Source organism: Delphinus delphis, chromosome 19 (genome assembly GCF_949987515.2).
Source record: "Delphinus delphis chromosome 19, mDelDel1.2, whole genome shotgun sequence".
Taxonomy (NCBI): domain Eukaryota; kingdom Metazoa; phylum Chordata; class Mammalia; order Artiodactyla; family Delphinidae; genus Delphinus; species Delphinus delphis.
This window is the reverse complement of record NC_082701.1, coordinates 12,604,065-12,624,136: the sequence shown is the minus strand read 5'-3', so window position 1 is coordinate 12,624,136 and position 20,072 is coordinate 12,604,065. Positions and strand designations below refer to the sequence as shown.

General features: G+C 66.0%; 1 protein-coding gene across 1 annotated transcript; it reads left to right on the top strand.

Annotated features, from left to right (window-relative positions):
* Positions 1-961: 961 nt before the first annotated feature.
* On the top strand, positions 962-19,687 carry FASN (fatty acid synthase). The gene is made up of 42 exons (XM_059997143.1): positions 962-1,068; positions 3,006-3,143; positions 3,935-4,087; positions 5,329-5,502; positions 5,718-5,918; positions 6,032-6,154; positions 6,239-6,354; positions 6,445-6,579; positions 7,233-7,695; positions 7,781-7,968; positions 8,057-8,246; positions 8,910-9,004; positions 9,137-9,271; positions 9,376-9,579; positions 9,698-9,813; positions 10,049-10,221; positions 10,295-10,486; positions 10,568-10,648; positions 10,764-10,949; positions 11,134-11,313; positions 11,390-11,593; positions 12,231-12,535; positions 12,815-13,207; positions 13,290-13,454; positions 13,551-13,669; positions 13,757-13,911; positions 14,066-14,269; positions 14,443-14,593; positions 14,680-14,858; positions 14,944-15,063; positions 15,260-15,382; positions 15,492-15,715; positions 15,794-15,995; positions 16,131-16,282; positions 16,395-16,486; positions 16,695-16,846; positions 16,940-17,185; positions 17,428-17,616; positions 17,896-18,126; positions 18,239-18,459; positions 18,547-18,645; positions 18,741-19,687. The coding sequence occupies exons 2-42, from the start codon at positions 3,017-3,019 to the stop codon at positions 19,128-19,130; spliced, it is 7,548 nt and encodes a 2,515-aa protein (XP_059853126.1). The 5' UTR covers positions 962-1,068; positions 3,006-3,016; the 3' UTR covers positions 19,131-19,687.
* Positions 19,688-20,072: the final 385 nt, after the last annotated feature.

The window sequence follows — 20,072 nt, the reverse complement described above, 5'->3', positions numbered from 1 at the left end:
AGAGCAGGGGAATTACAAAGGAGGGCGCGCCGGTGAGCGGAGACGCAGAGTTCCGCCGGTGCGTGTGCGCGCCCGCGGGTGAGAAAGGCCACGTGCGCGCGCGAGTGCCTCTGCCCAGGGAGACTCCTTTGTTCAAATCACACCAAGAGGTGTCCGTACAGAGCCCGCTTGCCAGATGGCCGCGCCCCGTCCCCGCGGCCGGCTGCGGGGAGCCCCTGCCCGGCCTCGGGAGCGTCCCCCCGGTCCCCGCGCCCGCCTTGCGAATTTGGGAGGCGAGGCAGGGAGGACCAGCCGCGCTGCGTTGCGGTGACCGGCAGTAACCCCGCGCGGGGCGCCCTCGGCCGGGTCAACGACCGCGCTCGCCCGCTGCGGTCCGCGCAGCGCCGGCCCATCACCCTATCGCCTAGCAACGCCCACTCGCGCGCCGCCATTGGTCCAGCTCGCACGCCCCCGGCCCCCGATTGGCTGCGGCTGCAGAGCGAGCCACGCCCCGGGCCGGCTTCGTTCGTCCCGGACGCCGGCCCTTCAGTCCTTACGCCCGGGGGTTCGTCCGGCCCCCAGTGTGGCCCCAGTATAACCCCCAGAGTGACCCAAGCAAGCCCCGTCCCGTTTCCACTGCGCGCCGTGCACACGTGGCCCCCGAGGCCCCGTGGGTGGGGGCGGCCCCGGGAGGCGTGGGGCGCGGAAGGGAAGTCGTGGGGCGGGGGTGACGCTGCGCCCCGCCCCAGCGCCCCCCGAGTCCCGGGGCCCCCAGCCCGGCGCCCCCCTGGCGCGCCCCCGCGCAGAGTCCCGGCGTCCGGCGGCGGCGCGCGGCATCACCCCACTGGCGGCGGCGCGCCTGGTCCCGGGGCGCAGCCCTGACGCTCATTGGCCTGGGCGGCGCAGCCAAGCTGTCAGCCCATGTGGCGTGTCCGCGCGGGGACGGCAGCGGTTAAATAGCGCCGGCGCGGGCCTAGAGGGAGCCAGAGAGACGGAAGCGGCCCGGCCTCCCCTCCGCCGCGCGCTCCATCCTCGCTCTCCCTCCGCCGCCCACGCCACCGCCCGCGCCCGCGCCCGCGCCCAGACCAGGTACGAGCGGCCAGGCCGGGCCGGGGTCGGGAGTTGGTTGCCGGGGACCGGAGTCCTGGGGCCGGGCAGGGGCCGGGGCGGGGGTGGTGCGGTCAGGCTCGAGGGGGCGCCGCCGGCCCGCATCTTCCGGCCTTGGGCGCGCGTCGTCCGGCGCGCCAGTGGCGAGGGGTAGCCCCGCACAGCCTGCCCTGGTCTCGGGGTCCGAGCCCCCGGTATGGATGTTCGAGCCCCACGGGGCGCCCGAGGCCGGGCGGCGAAAGGCCCTCGCGGCATGCCCCAGGCCCGGCGGGGCAGGTGGGCGGATGGCGAGGGGCGGACGCCCAGGAGCGCCGCGAACAGCCATTTTGGTCTTGGGCTGGGCCGGGCGGCTGCGGACCCTCGAGGGCCTGTAGGAGCCCCCAGCCGCCCGGTGTGCGCCCAGCTCCGGCAGCCCACAAGGGCCTCGTTTCAGGCCGGGCCGCCAAGCCCCTCCATCCGCAGCGTCCCCCCACCTCCGGGTGCGGGATAGCAGAGTCTCAGCCGACCGGAGGGCCTAAGAAGAAGGGAGGGTGGTGGGTGGAGGAGGCGCGGGGCCGGATGAGGACGGCTTCCCCACCACGTGGGCTCCGTTTGGAGCCCCCGAAGTTCTGGGGGGAGACCGGCTCCTGCCCCGTACAGCCTCGCGGCGGCGCATGCGAGACAGTGCGCTCTGCAGGGGTCTCCACCCCCTTGCCTAGTCCCGCCGGACTCCGCGTGAATAGCAAGTAGGGGGAGAACAGAGCGGGCGCTTTCTGGAGAAGCAGCCGCCCCGGGAGCTGGTGCCTCTGGGCCGGCAAAGGGCTCTTTATTTAGCGCTGGGGGAGGGGGCTCCCTCTCTGCCGGGACAGCAGGGTGATCAGGGCACCCAAGGAAGACGCTCTCTCCACTTGCTTGTGCTTTCCTTTGCTCAGAGAGACGCTGGAGGGCCGCTGGTTGGCGAGTCTAGCGGTCATTAGCGCCATGAGGCCCTGGAGCCTTGGTGGAAGTGTGCGGGATCGACCCTGGCCTTGCCCCCTTCCTCAAGGGCTGTACAAGAGCCCCCATCCTGAGCCCACAGCCTCAGGGTAGCCTAGGCTCCCTCGTTGGCGTCTTGGGAACCTGGGTCTGGGTGGCCAGGCAGGCTGCGTGGAGGTTGGCAAGCAGGACTCTGAGGCCTCAACCTGTGCAGGTGTGTGGGTCTGGGTAGCACTTGACCGGCACCTGACTAGGAGTAGTTCTCCAGGTTGGAGCTCGCTGGAGCAGCCATACAGGCTGGGTCTGTCCACTGTGGGGCAGGGACCAATTTTGCCCCAGAGCCCCCCAGGCCTTGGCACTCTCAGTGCCTGAGCCGTTGGGCCCAGCATGGAGGACAGCGTGGGGTGCTGAGTGCAGAGCCGGCCGGTCAGCAAGGGTGCGCTTTCTCACCCGCACGTTTGCTCCTTCTCCTTCGCCTGCTAAATCCCCTTGGCCAGCTCTTGATAGGCTGATGGCCAGGCAGCCCTTTCCTAGGAAGGGTTTGGGCCCTTCTCTGGGTTGGCCCTGCCTGCCTCCCACTGTGAGGCCCCCTCCTGAGACCACTGCAGCAGGGCCGTTTTGGGGTCACCCCAGGCCAGGGCCAATGCCCAGAGAGCCCAACACTGCCAGTGAGAGGTGCAGGCAGGCTGGACCGGAGTGGACTCCCCGCCTCCCAACCGCCGTACACATACTTCACCCAGGGCATCCGTCTGGCTGGCACACAGCACAGGAGCTGGCCGTGTGGATCTTTGTTGTGGGGCTTTCTGAGCTGCTGCCCTCAGACCCTTGGGTGGGCCAGATGGCGGAGGGGGGTCAGGGAGCCAGGGCCGGGGGAGCAGCAGCTGGGCCTCCAGTGAGGCTGCAGACTGGCAGTGTGGGTGCTGAGGTTGACCAGTGACCGGGCCCCCACACCACCCTCCCTGCAGAGAGAGCAGCCATGGAGGAGGTGGTGATCGCTGGCATGTCCGGGAAGCTGCCTGAGTCGGAGAACTTGGAGGAGTTCTGGGCCAATCTCATTGGCGGTGTGGACATGGTGACGGATGATGACAGGCGGTGGAAGGCAGGTAAGTGGGCCAGGGTTCTCCTCTCACTGCCGCTGGGTACACAGTCTCCAAGCTACCAGGACAGGCCTGCTCTGGCCTGAGCTCCCGTCCCACCTGCAGAGCCAACGGTCACCCAAGGTGAGGCCATGCTGCAGGCTCTTCCTGCGAGATGGCGCCAGGAGAAGGCTCAGGGCGAAGGAGAAACTGGGGCCTCTGGCCAGTGGACTAGGGACTGAACTCCAGTCCGCAGGAGACTGAGGGCTGGCCCTGGGCGGGGTCTTTGCCCACTTCGCAGATGAGCTGGGTAAGCTGCGAGGGGGCAGATCCAGAGCTAGGCCAGGTGGGTGAGCACCTGTGGCCCCACTGCCCACCACCTGGTCCCTGCAGAGCCTGGCCAGCCACTGCTGGCCCACATGTCCCAAACTGTCAGATAAGACATGAGGCTCTCCCAGGAAGCTGGTTGGACTCCCTCACGCCCAGTAGGTTCTTCAGCAGAGCGGCTCTTCCTGATCTACGGGATGTGAGTCAGTGTGGCGGAGCCTGGCCTGGCCTCAGCCTCTGGGGCCAGTGTCAGGCCACGCAGGGGGTCTCCAGCCAGGACAGGACAGTGGTGGGTGGGAGGAGGGGGCCCTCCCCCCACCGTGCTGTGCTCTGGGACACCACCCGTGAGCCTCCCCCTAGGGCCCCCTCTCAGAAGTGGGCCCACCCATCCCGGGGAGCCTTGGCTCCCTGTTGCCACAGGGACGCCACTGTCAGTCACTCGGGGCCGTGAGGTTCCGTGGCTGGCCCCTCCACCTGCGTGTGTTCCACAGGACTGTATGGCCTGCCCCGGCGGTTAGGCAAGCTGAAGGACCTGTCCCAGTTTGACGCCTCGTTCTTCGGGGTCCACCCCAAGCAGGCAAACACAATGGATCCCCAGCTGCGCTTGCTTCTGGAGGTCACCTATGAGGCCATTGTGGACGGAGGTGGGTCATCAGGAGGCTGACAGCCAACCTGGGACTTCTGGGGGCCCATCCCTGAGGTTCCTGCCGCCCCTCTTGAAAGCGTTCCTCCATTTTGCTTCTAAGAGCAACATGTGTTCATGACAAAACATCCAAAACATAGGAGCTGTTGAGGGAGCGGAGTCCTGGGCCGGGGCCAGTGGGCTGGGGAGGCATGGGCCTTGGGCAGGTCACATTTCACAGCTGCACACCAGAGGTGTCCCAGGCACGTCCTGATGCCCCAGTTTCCTCACTCTCCATTGCATGGCTGATCTTGGGGGCAAGGGAGGGTGCCAGGCAGAGTAGGAGGCGAGACCTGGCCCCACGACTGTTACCCTCCACACTCTTCTCTGCCGGGTTAAGTCTGGCTTTGGACAAGTGCCTCGAGGCCAGCTGCCCCTTGTCCCAGGGCACAGACTTGTCCCAGGGACACCAGGGACGTAGAAGTCCTGCCAGGTGGGAGAGGGGAGGCTGACATGTGGGTGAGGCCCCTCAGTAGGTGAGCAGTGAGAGCTCAGCTCTGAGGGGGAACCTGGGGCCTGCCTACTCCCACCTGTGGTTGACAGGGTGGGTATCCTGGCCTTGCAGTTTCTTGTCCTGCAGCAGATGCTAAGTAGTCTCTGGGGTTGACACTGAGCGTGATGGGGTTATGGACACATGCTGCCTGGGGTGGAGTGGAGGGGAGGTGAGAGGACCCTGGTAGGGGAAAGTGGAGACCTTTCCACTGCCCAGGCCCCACCCGGAGACCTTGGATGCGGCTCCCCAGGGGCCGGCCAGTGTCCCTCCCTCCTTCCCAAGCCTGGACACTCGGCTTTTGTCTCTCTCTCTCTTCTTATCTTGGCCCGCCCAGGGCAGGCCGCCCTCAGGGCTCACCAGATCCTGCCAGCAACACCAGGGGCCAGGGGAGTAGCCTAGGGACAATGCTGCCCTCTGTCCCCACCTCCGGCTGTCTCTGGCCGCTGCCTGACCCAGAGCCTGGAGCCCCACCTGGCACCCCGCCCGTGCCTGGGCCCTGGTTCCTTGTGACCTGGTTATCCGTTCTCAGCCCTACCTGGGCTGGCCGCCCCACTGTGGCTCTGCTCTCTCTTCCCTGGCCCACCTCGTCCCTTCCAGAGCCAGGCTGAGATGGAGCCTCCTCTCACCCAAGCCAGGGAGGCTGAGAGGCGAGAGCTGGGTGGTGGGCTGGGCATGTCACAGCAGCTAGGGCTGACCTCTGTCTCCTACAGGCATCAACCCAGCTTCCCTTCGTGGGACGAACACCGGTGTCTGGGTGGGTGTGAGCAGCTCTGAGGCCTCAGAGGCTCTGAGTCGAGACCCTGAGACCCTCATGGGCTACAGTATGGTGGGCTGCCAGCGCGCCATGATGGCCAACCGCCTCTCCTTCTTCTTCGACTTCAAAGGTGGGTGCACACACAGCTCCTCTGGGCCTCGGACTGGGGCAGGGTGGGGCCGGACGGCAGCTGAGACCCTTCCAGACTCTGACCTCCCCCCTCCGAGGAGGGCCTGCAGGGGTGAGGTCCTGGTATCATAGGCTCCACATGGAGGGCATCTGCTAAAGCTGCCAGGGCCCCAAGGTTGGGGGAGTCCCGCAGCTGCATTGTGCCCTTGCCTGCAGGGCCCAGCGTTGCCCTGGACACAGCCTGCTCCTCCAGCCTGCTGGCCCTGCAGAGCGCCTACCAGGCCATCCGCAGTGGGGAGTGCCCTGCGGCCGTTGTGGGTGGCATCAACATCCTGCTGAAGCCCAACACCTCGGTGCAGTTCATGAAGTTGGGCATGCTCAGCCCTGAGGGCTCCTGCAAGTCCTTCGATGCAGCAGGTGAGGGCGGAGGGCGTGGGAGCACAGGATAGCACCCCCGCCCCCGTTTCACCCTACACCAGCCCCTGAGCTCTGCCCTGAGCTCCTAGGCCTGAGGTGCCCTCTGCCCCCAGGGGACGGCTACTGCCGTGCAGAGGCTGTGGTGGCCGTCTTGCTGACCAAGAAGTCCCTGGCCCGACGGGTGTATGCCACCATCCTCAATGCCGGCACCAACACTGATGGCTTCAAAGAGCAAGGTGGGAGCATCCCGGGCAGGGTGAGGGTGGGGCTGCAGGCGATTAGGTGATTGGTGGTGTGCTGAGGCCTGGCCCCGCCCACAGGCGTCACCTTCCCCTCTGGAGAGGTGCAGGAGCAGCTCATCCGCTCCCTGTACGAGTCGGCCGGGCTGACCCCCGAGTCCCTGGAGTATATCGAAGCCCATGGCACTGGCACCAAGGTGAGAGCCCTGCCTGGCTGTGTGCACACCCCACACCCCATGCCGGAGAGGTGCCGGGGTGGAGTCCTGACCTCCCTGAGTCCCCCACAGGTGGGCGACCCCCAGGAGCTGAATAGCATCATGCGGGCCCTGTGTGCCACCCGCCAGGACCCCCTGCTGATCGGGTCCACCAAGTCAAACATGGGGCACGCGGAGCCCGCCTCGGGGCTCGCAGCACTGATCAAGGTAGGCGGGCGGTCTGGGGCCATCCTGCCCCTGCCTCCTCAGCTTCCTGCTGCCCGGTCGGGGGAGGATCCCCACAGGCTGTGCTGTGGGGTGTGGGCCACTGAGACCCAGACAGCAGGGTGCCAGCATGTAGCCATTCCCTGCCCTAGTCCACTGGGCCAGACATCTTGCCCGGTACTGCTCCACAAGAGACCAAGCCAGAGGGTGGAAGCAGCGGGGCGGCCCCACCTGTCCAGGGCTGCCCTTCCCCGTGGCCTGCTGACCAGTTGGTAGCCCAGAGCATCCAGGTCAGCACTGCTCAGGCTCCCTGGTGCTCTGGGCTTCCTGGGCCACTGTAGCCACCCGTTTGCAGCTCTTAGATTGGGACCTGGGGTGGAGTCTGGCTGAGGGACCTTTGTGTCTAGCCCCATGGCCATTAGTCCGGAGGTGGCAGGGACCCTAGATGAGGCCCAAGGCCGAGAGGGGAAGGGGCCTGCGGCTCGGTCACCAGACCACTGCACTGGGGCTGGGCAAGGTTGGGGGGGAAGGAGGTCTGTTGCAGCGGGCAGGTGGCCTCAGAGTGTCCTCAAGAAGGGAAGTACCTGAAGGCCACCCTGACCAGCAGGGCAGGGATCCCGGGGCTGGCCACCCCACTGACCATTAGGCACCCATAGGTGCTGCTGTCCCTGGAACACGGGGTCTGGGCCCCCAACCTGCACTTCCACAGCCCGAACCCCGAGATCCCAGCGCTGCAAGACGGGCGGCTGCAGGTAGTGGACCGGCCTTTGCCCGTTCTTGGGGGCAATGTGGGCATCAACTCCTTCGGCTTCGGCGGCTCCAACGTGCATGTCATCCTCCGGCCCAACGCCCAGCCGCCCCCGCCACCTGCCCCACACTCTGCCCTGCCCCGTCTGCTGCGGGCCAGCGGGCGCACCCTTGAGGCGGTGCAGGGCCTGCTGGAGCAGGGCCTCCGGCACAGCCATGACCTGGCTTTCGTGAGCATGCTCAACGACATCGCGGCCGCCCCCACGGCCACCATGCCCTTCCGTGGCTACGCTGTGCTGGGCGGCCAGGGCGGCAACCAGGAGGTGCACCAGGTGCCGGCTGGCAAGCGCCCACTCTGGTTCATCTGCTCCGGTGAGCCCCCGGCTCCCCAGGGTGTCCCCGAGGGCAGTGGGGGCAGGGCCGCGCAGCCCTGCCCTGACGCCTCTCACTGGGACAGGGATGGGCGCACAGTGGCGCGGCATGGGGCTGAGCCTCATGCGCCTGGGCAGCTTCCGCGATTCCATCCTGCGCTCAGACGAGGCCGTGAAGCCTTTGGGACTGCAGGTGTCGGACCTGTTGCTGAGCACAGATGAGGCCACCTTTGATGACACCGTCCAGTCCTTCGTGAGCCTCACTGCCATCCAGGTGCACCCCCGGGGTCTGGGGTGAGCGGGCCGGCAGGGCGGTCAGCCTGGCGTCCCCGGGACTGGCGTGACGCACCCTGTTCCCCCAGATTGCCCTCATAGACCTGCTGACCTCCATGGGCCTGCGGCCTGACGGCATCATCGGGCACTCCCTGGGTGAGGTGGCCTGCGGCTACGCCGACGGCTGCCTCTCTCAGGAGGAGGCTGTCCTCGCTGCCTACTGGAGGGCCCAGTGCATCAAGGAGGCCAACATCCCGCCTGGGGCCATGGCAGCTGTGGGTAGGTGTTGCCCTGCGCTCTGCCATCCCACTCCACCCATGGGCCTGAGGGTCTCCGTGGGAGGGGACGTCTACGCTGGCACTTTCGACATTGGTGCTGGGCAGAGGCAGGGTTCTGGGGTGACTCGCCGGCCGCCGTCCTCCTCACTTCAGGGTGAGAGCGACCCTGACAGCCTGCTCCAGTGTGCCCTGTATGGCCCCCCTGAGCCTGCTGGCCTTGGTGCTCAGCACACTTGCCCATGGGCATCAGGAGAGGCCAGCATGGTTTTCCCATGAGCCTGAGCTAACTGGGGGCTGCAGGGGAAGGAGTGGGCCTGTTCGCACTTCGGGCAGGCAGGGCTGGGAACGGAAGGACACCCGAGAAAACCTGAGGGACTGGCAGGAGAGTGAGGCCAAGGTCCTCTGTGGTTGGTCAGACGTAGGAGCCTTTGGCCTCAATACTGAGCCGAAACTGGCTCCCGCCTCTGGGGTAGCATTAACGACACCTCTGCCTGAAATCAGACACGGCAGGGGTGAAAGTGCCTCGTAAAGGTGCCGCTGTGCAGCTGTCATCACCGCCTCTGTCGTTAGAGCCACCCCGGCAACGTCTTCCTCCCCCTGGGGAGGGGCTGAGTGAGGGTGCCGGCTCCCTGTGGCCACCTTCTGAGGCTGTCTCTGCCCCCAGGCTTGTCCTGGGAAGAGTGTAAGCGGCGCTGCCCCCGTGGTATCGTGCCTGCCTGCCACAACTCCAAGGACTCTGTGACCATCTCCGGACCTCAGGTGGGCCCTGGGAGGCGAGGCCTCATCCCCAAGTCCCCTCCTATCCCTCAGGGTGAGCTCTGCATGGGGAGCGGGGCACAGGCCTAGGACTGCTCGTCCAGCGCCCCTGCGCCCTCCCCACCCCCACCCCAGGCCGCAATGTCCGAGTTCGTGCAGCAGCTGAAGCAGGAGGGTGTGTTTGCCAAGGAGGTGCGGACAGGTGGCATAGCGTTCCACTCCTACTTCATGGACTCCATCGCCCCTGCGCTGCTGCAGGCACTCAAGAAGGTGGGTTGCTGCCCCATGGGCTGCCTGGCGGGGGCCTCCCGGAGGGCGGGCGGGCAGGCGGCCCCAAGCTCCCTCACGCCGACCCAGCCTGACCGTGTGTGCAGGTGATCCGGGAGCCACGGCCCCGCTCCGCGTACTGGCTCAGCACCTCCATCCCCGAGGCCCAGTGGCAGGGCCACCTGGCCCGCACGTTCTCAGCTGAGTACAACGTTAACAACCTGGTGAGCCCTGTGCTGTTCCAGGAGGCACTGAGGCACGTGCCCGAGCACGCCGTGGTGCTGGAGATCGCCCCCCACGCCCTGCTGCAGGTGCGTGCTGGGGGGGCAGGATGGTCAGGTCCGGGAGGGATGGCGGTCGGGCTCCGTGTGGCCTTGTGGGGTTGGGTGGGAGCTAGTCAGGGAGGCCCAGCCTGTCTCTGCCTCTCAGGCCATCCTGAAGAGAGGCCTCAAGTCCAGCTGCACCGTCATCCCGCTGATGAAGAAGGACCACAGGGACAACCTGGAGTTCTTCCTCGGCAACGTGGGCAGGCTCCACCTGATGGGGTGCGTCCCCTCGCCCTGCTTGACCCTGGGAGCCCCTCAGCCATAGGCTGGCCTTGAGATCGTCCCCAGGAAGCGGGGCTGTGGGTGCTGGGCCACTGTCACACCCTCACTGCAGCCCCCACCCCACCCCGTCTCGGTCATCCCTGGGGTCTTAGGGGAGAATGGTTGGCAGTACCCACCCAGGGTGGTCCTGGGGTCAAATGTGCTGCTCACATCTCCCCTCTGCACCCTCCAGCATTGACATCAACCCCAACGGTCTGTTCCCACCCGTGGAGTTCCCGGCCCCCCGGGGGACCCCCCTCATTTCCCCGCACATCAGGTGGGACCACAGCCAGACTTGGGATGTGCCCGCCATGGAGGACTTCCCCAGCGGCTCGAGCTGCTCCTCTGCCACTGTCTATAAGATCGGTGAGTGAGGTGTGGGCAGGCGGGGGGCGGCTCCTTCCTCCCGCTCGCTGGCACTAAGGCCCATGCCCCACAGATGCCAGCCCTGAGACCCCTGACCACTACCTGTTGGATCACTGCATCGACGGCCGCGTAATTTTCCCCGCCACTGGCTACCTATTCCTGGTCTGGAAGACGCTGGCACGAGCCCTGGACCAAAACATGGAGCAGGTGCCTGTGGTGTTCGAGGACGTGACACTACACCAGGCCACCATCCTGCCCAAGACAGGTGAGGCCGGCGGCTCGGGATGCGGGGCGGGAGTGCCGCCTGCTGACCTCTGCTGCTGACCTCTGACCCTGCTGCCTGCAGGGACCGTGCCCCTGGAAGTGCGGCTTCTGGAGGCTTCGTGCACCTTCGAGGTGTCTGAGAACGGCAACCTGATCGTGAGCGGTGAGCGGGGGCACCCGCCCAGGCTGCAGAGTCCCTGGTGGGGGTCTCTGGGTGGACCCTGGCTGCCAGCTCAGCCCGGCCTTGCCCTCAGGCCCTCTGCCACCCCCGCCCACAGGGCAGATACACCAGTGGAAGGACCCCGATCCCAGGCTCTTTGACAACCAGTATGGCACGGGCCCCACACCTGTAGACCCCAGTGCTGCGTTCCACCTGAGCCAGAGCGACGTGTACAAGGAGCTGCGGCTGCGGGGCTACAACTACGGCCCCCACTTCCAGGGCATCCTCGAGGCCAACCTCGAAGGTGGGTGCAAGGGGGCCCCACTTTATACTCAGGAACATGCTTTGGGGCTAACTCCTGCTGCCCGGCGTTAGATGCCCAAGCTGGGTGAAGGGAGGGCAGTTGTGGGTGTGAGGGGGCCGCATGGAGGAGAGGGCCCACTGGGGGAGAGACCCAACCTGGCCGACTGACGGTCCCTCCACCCCAGGTAACACAGGCCGGCTGCTGTGGAAAGACAACTGGGTGACCTTCCTGGACACCATGCTGCAGATGTCCCTCCTGGTCCCGGGCCACCGCAACCTGTGCCTGCCCACACGCATCACCGCCATCCACATCGACCCCACCACCCACCGGCAGAAGCTGTACGCGCTGCAAGGCGAGACACAAGGTAGCCCCGCCCTGGCCCCACACACTTGTGTCCCTGCGCCAGGTGCTGCCCGCACTTACCCAGCATGTCCCCGCAGTGGCCGACGTGGTGGTGAACAGGTATCTGAACAGCATCGTGGCCGGCAGCGTCCACATCTCGCGGCTCCACGCCTCGGTGGCCCCTCGGCGGCAGCAGGAGCAGCTGGCACCCGTCCTGGAGAAGTTCTGCTTCACGCCGCATGTGGAGAGCGGGTGCCTGGCTGGGAGCCTGGCCCTGCAGGAGGAGCTGCAGCTGTGCAGGGGTGAGGCCTGCGCCCACCCCCTTCATCCCAGGGTCCAGCTCCCAGTTCCTGTGCCCAGTCTGGCAAAGGGGAGCTCATCACCTCCCCTCATCGCCCCGTCACAGCCCCTCCTTCATGTGGAGCCCAAATCTGCCTTCCCCTCGTGAGCGCCCCCAGGCCTGGCTCCCCCAACCCAGAGCTGATGTCTTCAGAGGAGGCCTAGCACACACAGGTGACAGATTTGTCCCCTTCTGTCTATGCCCCTAGCCAGGCATATAGGCGTAATGCCATGAGACAGCTCCCTACACAGGGCTCACACCCAACCTGATGGGTGGGGAGAGCTGGGGAGGGGCAGCAGGGCCATCAAGGCACTGAACCCACCCTCTGGAGAATCCACCCTCTGTAGGGCTCACACCTGGGTGGGAGGCAGAGCAGCCCTTCACCCGCCCAGTGGTCCAGATGGTTGATGCCAGTTTCTAGCCCTGGAGGACTGGACTGCCCACTCCGTCCTTCTATTTGCTGTCAGTGGGCAGAGCCGGGCGGTGGGTCCTGCTTACCTCTGAGTCCCTGCTCCAGGCAGACACCAGTTGCTGGGGGACCTTCAGGAACCCCAGCCCAGCTGAGGCTCTTCCCTAGCACCCATCTCTGTCCTCCCCAGGGCTGGCACAGGCACTGCAGACGAAGGTGGCCCAGCAGGGGTTGAAGATGGTGGTGCCCGGGCTGGACAGTGCCCAGGCTCCCCGGGAGGCCCTGCAGCAGGGCCTGCCTCGGCTGCTGGCCGCTGCCTGCCAACTGCAACTCAATGGGAACCTACAGCAGGAACTGGGCCAGGTCCTGGCCCAGGAGAGGCCCCTGCTGTGTGACGACCCGCTGCTCAGCGGCCTCCTCGACTCCCCAGCACTGAAGGCGTGCGTGGACACCGCCCTGGAGAACACGGCCAGCCTCAGAATGAAGGTGGTGGAGGTGGGTGCTGGGCGCAGAGGCAAGCACTGTGGACCCAGACGCAGGCAGCCCCGAACACCAGGAGGGCCGGGGCCCCTCTGAAGCGAGGCCACCCGCACACTGAAGGGGAAGGGGCACAGAGAAGGGGCTGGAGGTGGGCTCTGCGGGTGCTGTGGACAGGGCAGCGCTGGCCCGTGGCCTCAGCGGAGTTGGTGGGTGGGCCTTTCTGGGAGACACCCAGCTGAGGGGGTGGGTGCGCCTGCCCCGCGGCAGCTGATCCAAGGAGCTCTTCCACCCCAGGTGCTGGCCGGTGACGGCCGACTCTATTCCCGCATCCCGGTGCTGCTTAACACCCAGCCCCTGATGCAGCTGGACTACATAGCCACTGACCGCCACCCCCAGGCCCTGGAGGTGGCCCAAGCCAAGCTGCAGCAGCTCGACCTGACCCAAGGCCAGTGGGACCCTGTGGACCCGGCCCCCAGCAGCCTGAGCAGGGCTGACCTCCTGGTGTGCAACTGTGCCCTGGCCACCCTTGGTGACCCGGCCACGGCCGTTGGCAACATGGCGGCTACCCTGAAGGAGGGAGGCTTCCTGCTGCTGCACACGCTGCTCGGAGGTTACTCCCTGGGGGAGACTGTCGCCTTTCTCACCTGCTCTGAGTCACATCAAGGGGGGCAGCACCTCCTGAGCCAGGTGCGGGGCGGGGCCGGGATGGGGAGGGGCCGGGATGGGGAGGGGCCAGGAGGCTGCCGAGCACTGACCCCCCAACGCACAGGACGAGTGGGAGAGCCTATTTACCGGGGCATCCCTGCACCTGGTGGCCCTGAAGAGGTCCTTCTACGGCTCTGTGCTCTTCCTGTGCCGCCGGCCAGCCCCGCAGGATAGCCCAGTCTTCCTGTCCGTGGAGGACGCCAGCTTCAGATGGGTCGACTCACTGAAGGTCAGTCCCTCCCAGCCCTGGCCAGGCCTGGTTAATGCAGCTCCAACGCTGGGGCCTGGGGAGCCCCCAGAAGCCAACCCCTCCCTCGTTCTACAGAACATCCTGGCTGACTCCTCGTCCCGGCCCGTGTGGCTCATGGCCGTCGGCTGCACCACCTCAGGTGTCGTGGGCATGGTGAACTGTCTCCGAAAAGAGCCCGGCGGGCACCGGATTCGGTGAGATGCCCACTGAGCTGCATGCCCCTTGCTCCTCCCCTCCAACCCCCCCCACCAGCTTCCCCTCACCTGTCTGGCTGCCCATAGGTGCGTCCTGGTGTCCAACCTCAGTAGCACGTCCCCCACCCCTGAGATGGACCCAAACTCCTTGGAGCTGCAGAAGGTGCTACAGGGGGACCTGGTGATGAACGTCTACCGGGACGGGGCCTGGGGGGCGTTCCGCCACTTCCCACTGGAAAAGGGTGAGTGCCCAATGTGCCACCCTGCCCCCCCAGTCTCCTCACCTCGCAGCTGGGTGGGCTGAGAAGGAGAGGGCAGGGGGACCCTGGCTGGAAGCCCTGCCCAGCCCAGGGCTGCGTGTGACCCTGTGGCAGCTCCACTTTCTGTCACCCACAGACCGGCCAGAGGAGCAGACAGAGCATGCCTTCATAAACATTCTCACCCGAGGGGACCTCTCCTCCATCCGCTGGGTCTGCTCTCCTCTGCGCCACGCCCAGCCCACTGGCCCTGGAGTCCAGCTCTGCACCATCTATTATGCCTCCCTCAACTTCCGAGACATCATGCTGGCCACGGGCAAGCTGTCCCCTGACGCCATCCCAGGTACAGGCAGCACACGGTGGGGGGACCAGAACAAAGACCCTTGGGGCCAGGACCTGGGAAGAGGGGGGTCCTCACCCCACAATGCTCAGGAACCTGGGAGGCTCCTCGAGCCCAAGCTCACACACTGGGGTCCTCCTGGGGAGGTAAGGGGCTCACCCACCATCTGCCCCCAGGAAAATGGGTCGCTCGAGACTGCATGCTGGGCATGGAGTTCTCCGGCCGAGATGCCAGAGGCAAGCGTGTGATGGGGCTGGTGCCCGCCGAAGGCCTGGCCACCTCCATTCTGGTGTCTCAAGACTTCCTGTGGGACGTGCCTTCCAACTGGTGAGTCGGTCAGGGCTGTGACCTGGGGCCCAACATGGATGTGGCCAGGGATCAGGCCAGAGCTGACCCCTGCGCTGTGCCCATAGGACCCTGGAGGAGGCAGCTTCAGTGCCCGTCGTCTATGCCACAGCCTATTACGCGTTGGTAGTACGCGGACGCATGCAGCCTGGGGAGACAGTGCTCATCCACTCGGGCTCGGGCGGTGTGGGTCAGGCCGCCATCGCCATCGCTCTCAGCCTGGGCTGCCGCGTCTTCACCACTGTGGGTAAGCCTACAGCCCTTCCCAGAGCCCAGGACTGCCCCTCCAACGCCTGAAGCCCAGACTTACCAGCAGCGTCTCTCCCCACCAGGGTCAGCTGAAAAGCGGGCATACCTCCAGGCCAGGTTCCCACAGCTCAACGAAGCCAGCTTTGCCAACTCCCGGGACACGTCCTTTGAGCAGCACGTGCTTTGGCACACGGCCGGGAAGGGTGAGTGGCTCCCATCACTAGCCAACCACCATCCACCCATATTCTCAGCCCCCTCTTCCTCCCATCCCCCCCTCTCCGGCCAAGCTGGAGGAGACACCGGCCCAGGCGGGGACAGGGTCTGGCCTTCTGGACTTGTGCCACGTTGGCTGGGCAGTGGTCTTGACTGTGAGGACCCCTCTTGCCCCCCCACCCCAAGGTGTTGACCTCGTCCTGAATTCCCTGGCGGAAGAGAAGCTGCAGGCCAGCGTGCGGTGCCTGGCCCAGCATGGTCGATTCCTGGAAATTGGCAAATTTGACCTTTCCAACAACCATCCCCTGGGTGAGGCTGGGCAGCAGGCCGGGTGGTCAGGGGGCTGTTGGGCAGGGCAGGGGTCCACAGGGTGGGCTGTCAGCTGAGTAGTGAGGCCGCCACCTGCCCACCTGTCCAGGCATGGCCATCTTCCTGAAGAACGTGACTTTCCACGGGATCCTGCTGGATGCAATCTTTGATGACGACAGCGCCACCTGGCAGGAGGTGTCGGCGCTGCTGCAGGCAGGCATCCGGGACGGTGTGGTGCAGCCCCTCAAGTGCACCGTGTTCCCCAAGACCCAGGTGGAGGACGCCTTCCGCTACATGGCCCAGGGCAAACACATCGGCAAAGTGGTCCTCCAGGTGAGTAGGGCACCCCAGGCACCCCCAGCTCCGGCCCCTGCCGGCACTGTGTGAACAGCGGTGCTACCTGGGCTGCAGGTACGCGAGGAAGAGCAGGAGGCGGTGCTGCAAGGGACCAAGCCCACCCTGATGGCGGCCTTGTCCAAGACCTACTGCCCAGCCCACAAGACCTACATCATCACGGGGGGCCTGGGTGGCTTCGGCCTAGAGCTGTCCCAGTGGCTCATGCTGCGAGGGGCCCAGAAGCTGGTGCTGACCTCCCGCTCCGGGATCCGCACAGGTGACCGGCCCCAGGGAGCACGAGGGTGGGGCGGTGGGAGAGGCCTCAGTCAGCTCCCCGTCCTGCTGCCCTCCGGGCGCCTGGGCCTAGGGCCAGAGCCCTGATTTGCCCATCCCCACCATCTGTGTCCCGCAGGCTACCAGGCCAGGCAGGTCCGTGAGTGGAGACGCCAGGGTGTGCAGGTCCTGGTGTCCACCAGCAACGCCAGCTCGCTGGATGGTGCCCGGAGCCTCATCACTGAGGCCACCCAGCTTGGGCCTGTAGGCGGCGTCTTCAACTTGGCCATGGTGAGGACGGCTCTAAAGGGGCTGCAGCCAGCTGCCCAGGGAAGCCCCCCGCCCCAAGCAAGCCCTCCGAAGCCCTGGGGCAAAGGCAGGTGCTAAGATCCCCTCACCCCAGGTCCTGAGAGACGCCATGCTGGAGAACCAGACCCCTGAGTTCTTCCAGGACGTCAACAAACCCAAGTACAATGGCACCCTGAACTTGGACAGGTGGGCTCCTCCCTCCTCTCTCTCCTTCTCCCAGCCCTCCCCCGCACGACCCTCACACTGCTGTCCAGAGACCAGGCCACAGGCCTCTGCCGGGGTCTGAACCAAGGGTCCGGGACAGTGGAGGCGGTTTGGCAGGCGAGCCAGGGATCCTGGGCATGTCGGCCGGTGGGCTGGGGAGGCCGGCTGGGGGTGACTCAAGAACCCACAGGGTGACCCGGGAGGCATGCCCCGAGCTGGACTACTTCGTGGTCTTCTCCTCGGTGAGCTGCGGGCGTGGCAACGCCAGCCAGACCAACTACGGGTTCGCCAACTCCGCCATGGAGCGCATATGTGAGAAACGCCGGCATGACGGCCTCCCAGGTGGGTCCGCCCGCCCCTCCTCCTCCACTCCTGCGGTGCCACCCTCACTTATGCCCCTTCTCACCCCAGCCCCCCACCCTCCCTCACCCGCAGGCCTCGCCGTGCAGTGGGGTGCAATTGGCGATGTGGGCGTCGTGCTGGAGACCATGGGTACCAACGACATAGTCATTGGCGGGACGCTGCCCCAACGCATCATCTCCTGCATGGAGGTGCTGGACCTCTTCCTGAACCAGCCCCACCCCGTCCTGAGCAGCTTTGTGCTGGCGGAGAAGAAGGCCGCAGCCCATGGTGACGGCAGCAGCCAGCAGGACCTGGTGAAGGCTGTGGCTCACATCCTGGGTGAGGGAGCACCCTGCACCCCCCAACTGGCAGACACTCAGCTCCCCTGAGTCTGGTCTCCCTGGCTGCAGAAGGGGGCATGCCGGCTTGCTCATGGAGGGAGAGACACAGGTGGTCTGTGCAGAGCTGGGTGGGTGCTGTGTGCCATGACCATAGTGATGATGGTTTGGGAAGACCCAGCCATCAGGGCACAGTACCCACCAAGGCCCATCCCCCATTGCCAACTGAGCGCCTCTCCCCAGGCATCCGTGACTTGGCCACTGTCAACTTGGACAGCTCACTGGCAGACCTGGGCCTAGACTCACTCATGGCCGTGGAGGTGCGCCAGACGCTGGAGCGAGAGCATGACCGGGTGCTGTCCATGCGGGAAATCCAGCAGCTCACGCTCCGGAAGCTGCAGGAACTTTCCTCGCAGGCTGGCACAGCTGATGGTAGGTGTGGAGGGGGGTATCCCCGAAACAGCACAGGTCCTCTCAGTGCTGCTGGCCTGTGAGCAGCCTGGACCCATCTGCCCCCACCCAGGTCAGGGCTCGTCCATCTGGCCCCGTCCTGAGAGCCCTCAGTGGGAGCCCAGTGCCCCCATCCACCTCCTACCCTAGCCACCAGCAGCCCCAGTCAGGTGTGTGCGTGTATATGTGTGCATGCTGGGGGATTGTAGCAGGGGACCCCATGTGGCCCCGGCCCTCCCTGGCATCTGCCCCTCTTCACAGAGCTGGTGGCCCCCACACCCAAGGAAGACAGCCCTGCCCGGCAGCAGGCCCAGCTGAACCTGAGCACCCTGCTGGTGAACCCTGAGGGCCCGACCTTGGCTCCACTCAACTCTGTGCAGAGCTCCGAGCGGCCCCTATTCCTGGTGCACCCCATCGAGGGCTCCATCACGGTGTTCCACAGCCTGGCTGCCAAGCTCAGCATTCCCACCTACGGCCTGCAGTGCACGGGAGGTATGTCAGGGTCCTGCGGAGCTGTCCCCACAGCGGGCCTCCTCTGTCCCCCAGTGGGTTGGGGGTGACGTGCACGTCCAGACAAGGGCTAAGCCTCACGCTGTCCCTGCAGCTGCGCCCCTGGACAGCATCCAGAGCCTGGCCGCCTACTACATCGAGTGCATCAGGCAGGTGCAGCCAGAGGGGCCCTACCGCATCGCTGGCTACTCCTATGGGGCCTGCGTGGCCTTTGAGATGTGCTCACAGCTGCAGGCACAGCAGAGCGCCGGCCCCACGAACAATAGCCTCTTCCTGTTCGATGGCTCGCACACCTACGTGTTGGCCTACACGCAGGTGAGGACGGCAACGGCGCCCCTGGGGCCGGGTCTGGAGTCCCAGCCCCTTGTGCCGCCACTGCAGCAGCCCCTCCTCCCTTTGCAGAGCTACCGCGCCAAGATGACCCCTGGCTGCGAGGCCGAGGCCGAGGCCGAGGCCATGTGCTTCTTCGTACAGCAGTTCACTGACGCGGAGCACGGCAGGGTGAGTCTGCAGATACCGCGTGGCCAGAGGCCTCCCGACACCCCTGCCCCCCATTTACGTGCCTGGCGCCACTCATCGTCCTGTCTGTCCTCCAGGTGCTGGAGGCGCTACTGCCCCTCGAGGGCCTGGAGGAGCGCGTGGCAGCCGCCGTGGAGCTGATCGCACAGAGCCATGCGGGCCTGGACCGCCATGCCGTCCGCTTCGCGGCACGCTCCTTCTACCAGAAGCTGCGGGCGGCCGAGAAGTACACGCCGCAGGCCACCTACCATGGCAACGTGACACTGCTGCGCGCCAAGACAGGCGGCACCTACGGCGAGGACCTGGGCGCCGACTACAACCTGTCCCAGGTGTGCGACGGCAAGGTGTCCGTGCACGTCATCGAGGGTGACCACCGCACGCTGCTGGAGGGCAGCGGGCTGGAATCCATCCTCAGCATCATCCACAGCTCCCTGGCCGAGCCCCGGGTCAGCGTGCGGGAGGGCTAGGCCGGAGGCTCCTGCATGCGGGGCCCACCCCGCCGGCCCCGCACCCCACGTGCAGCCACCAGTAGGACCAGCGCCCTCCCCGCTCCCACCCCCATCCCGGCTGCCCCGGGCGCGGGGCTGGGACCCGCGCCGCCAACTCGGAGACCTGCCCGGTCTGTGAAGAGTCGGCCGAGCCGCCAGCCAGGCCAAGCTTCCTGAATCGCGCGGGCTCTGCCACGCGGGTCCATTTGTCGTTTCTCCGTTTGGATTCTCCTATTTATTGGGTCGCCAGGGAGACGCCGGTTGGTCCACCTGTGAGGCCGGCGCACGGTAGCCAGGCCGGGGCCCCATGATGCCGGCAGTGGAGCGGAGCAGCCCCGGGCACTGGGCACCCACCCTGTTCGTCTGTGTTCATTTTTCAAGAAACAACATTCAAACTGCTGCTTGGATTTTGAAATTTACTGTAATTGTCTGTGTAAAGAACCATGTCTGGATACTGTTTCATTTTTACACCAACCTGGTAGAAATGTTGTCTCCTCTGGAGCCTCCCCACGATTAAACCGCACGTGCGCTCTGGCCTCTGGGCATCCTTTCTTCCTGACCAGCCCTGTGAGCCTGCGCTGTCCTGGCCAAGTCCTGGTGGCCCGGAAGGGACCACCCTCTGCTCCCTGCTGGAGGGAGGGGGCAACGCCTGGCTCCTGAAAGCAGGCTGGACACCTTGAGGCAGGGGCCCCTCTATCAGGGAAGCTTGACCAGGAGGAGACAGGTATGCCGTCTTATGATCCACTGGCATAATCGTGGGGTACCCCCTAGGGTACCCTTGCCAGATTTCCTTATCCCTCAGGGAAACCTCAGGTTTTCTCTCCTGGGCCTCAACTGAGTGGAGGATGCCCACCCACATTATTGAGAGTAAACTTTTATTTGAAGTCACCTGATCGTAGACATGAAGCGCACGGACCAAAT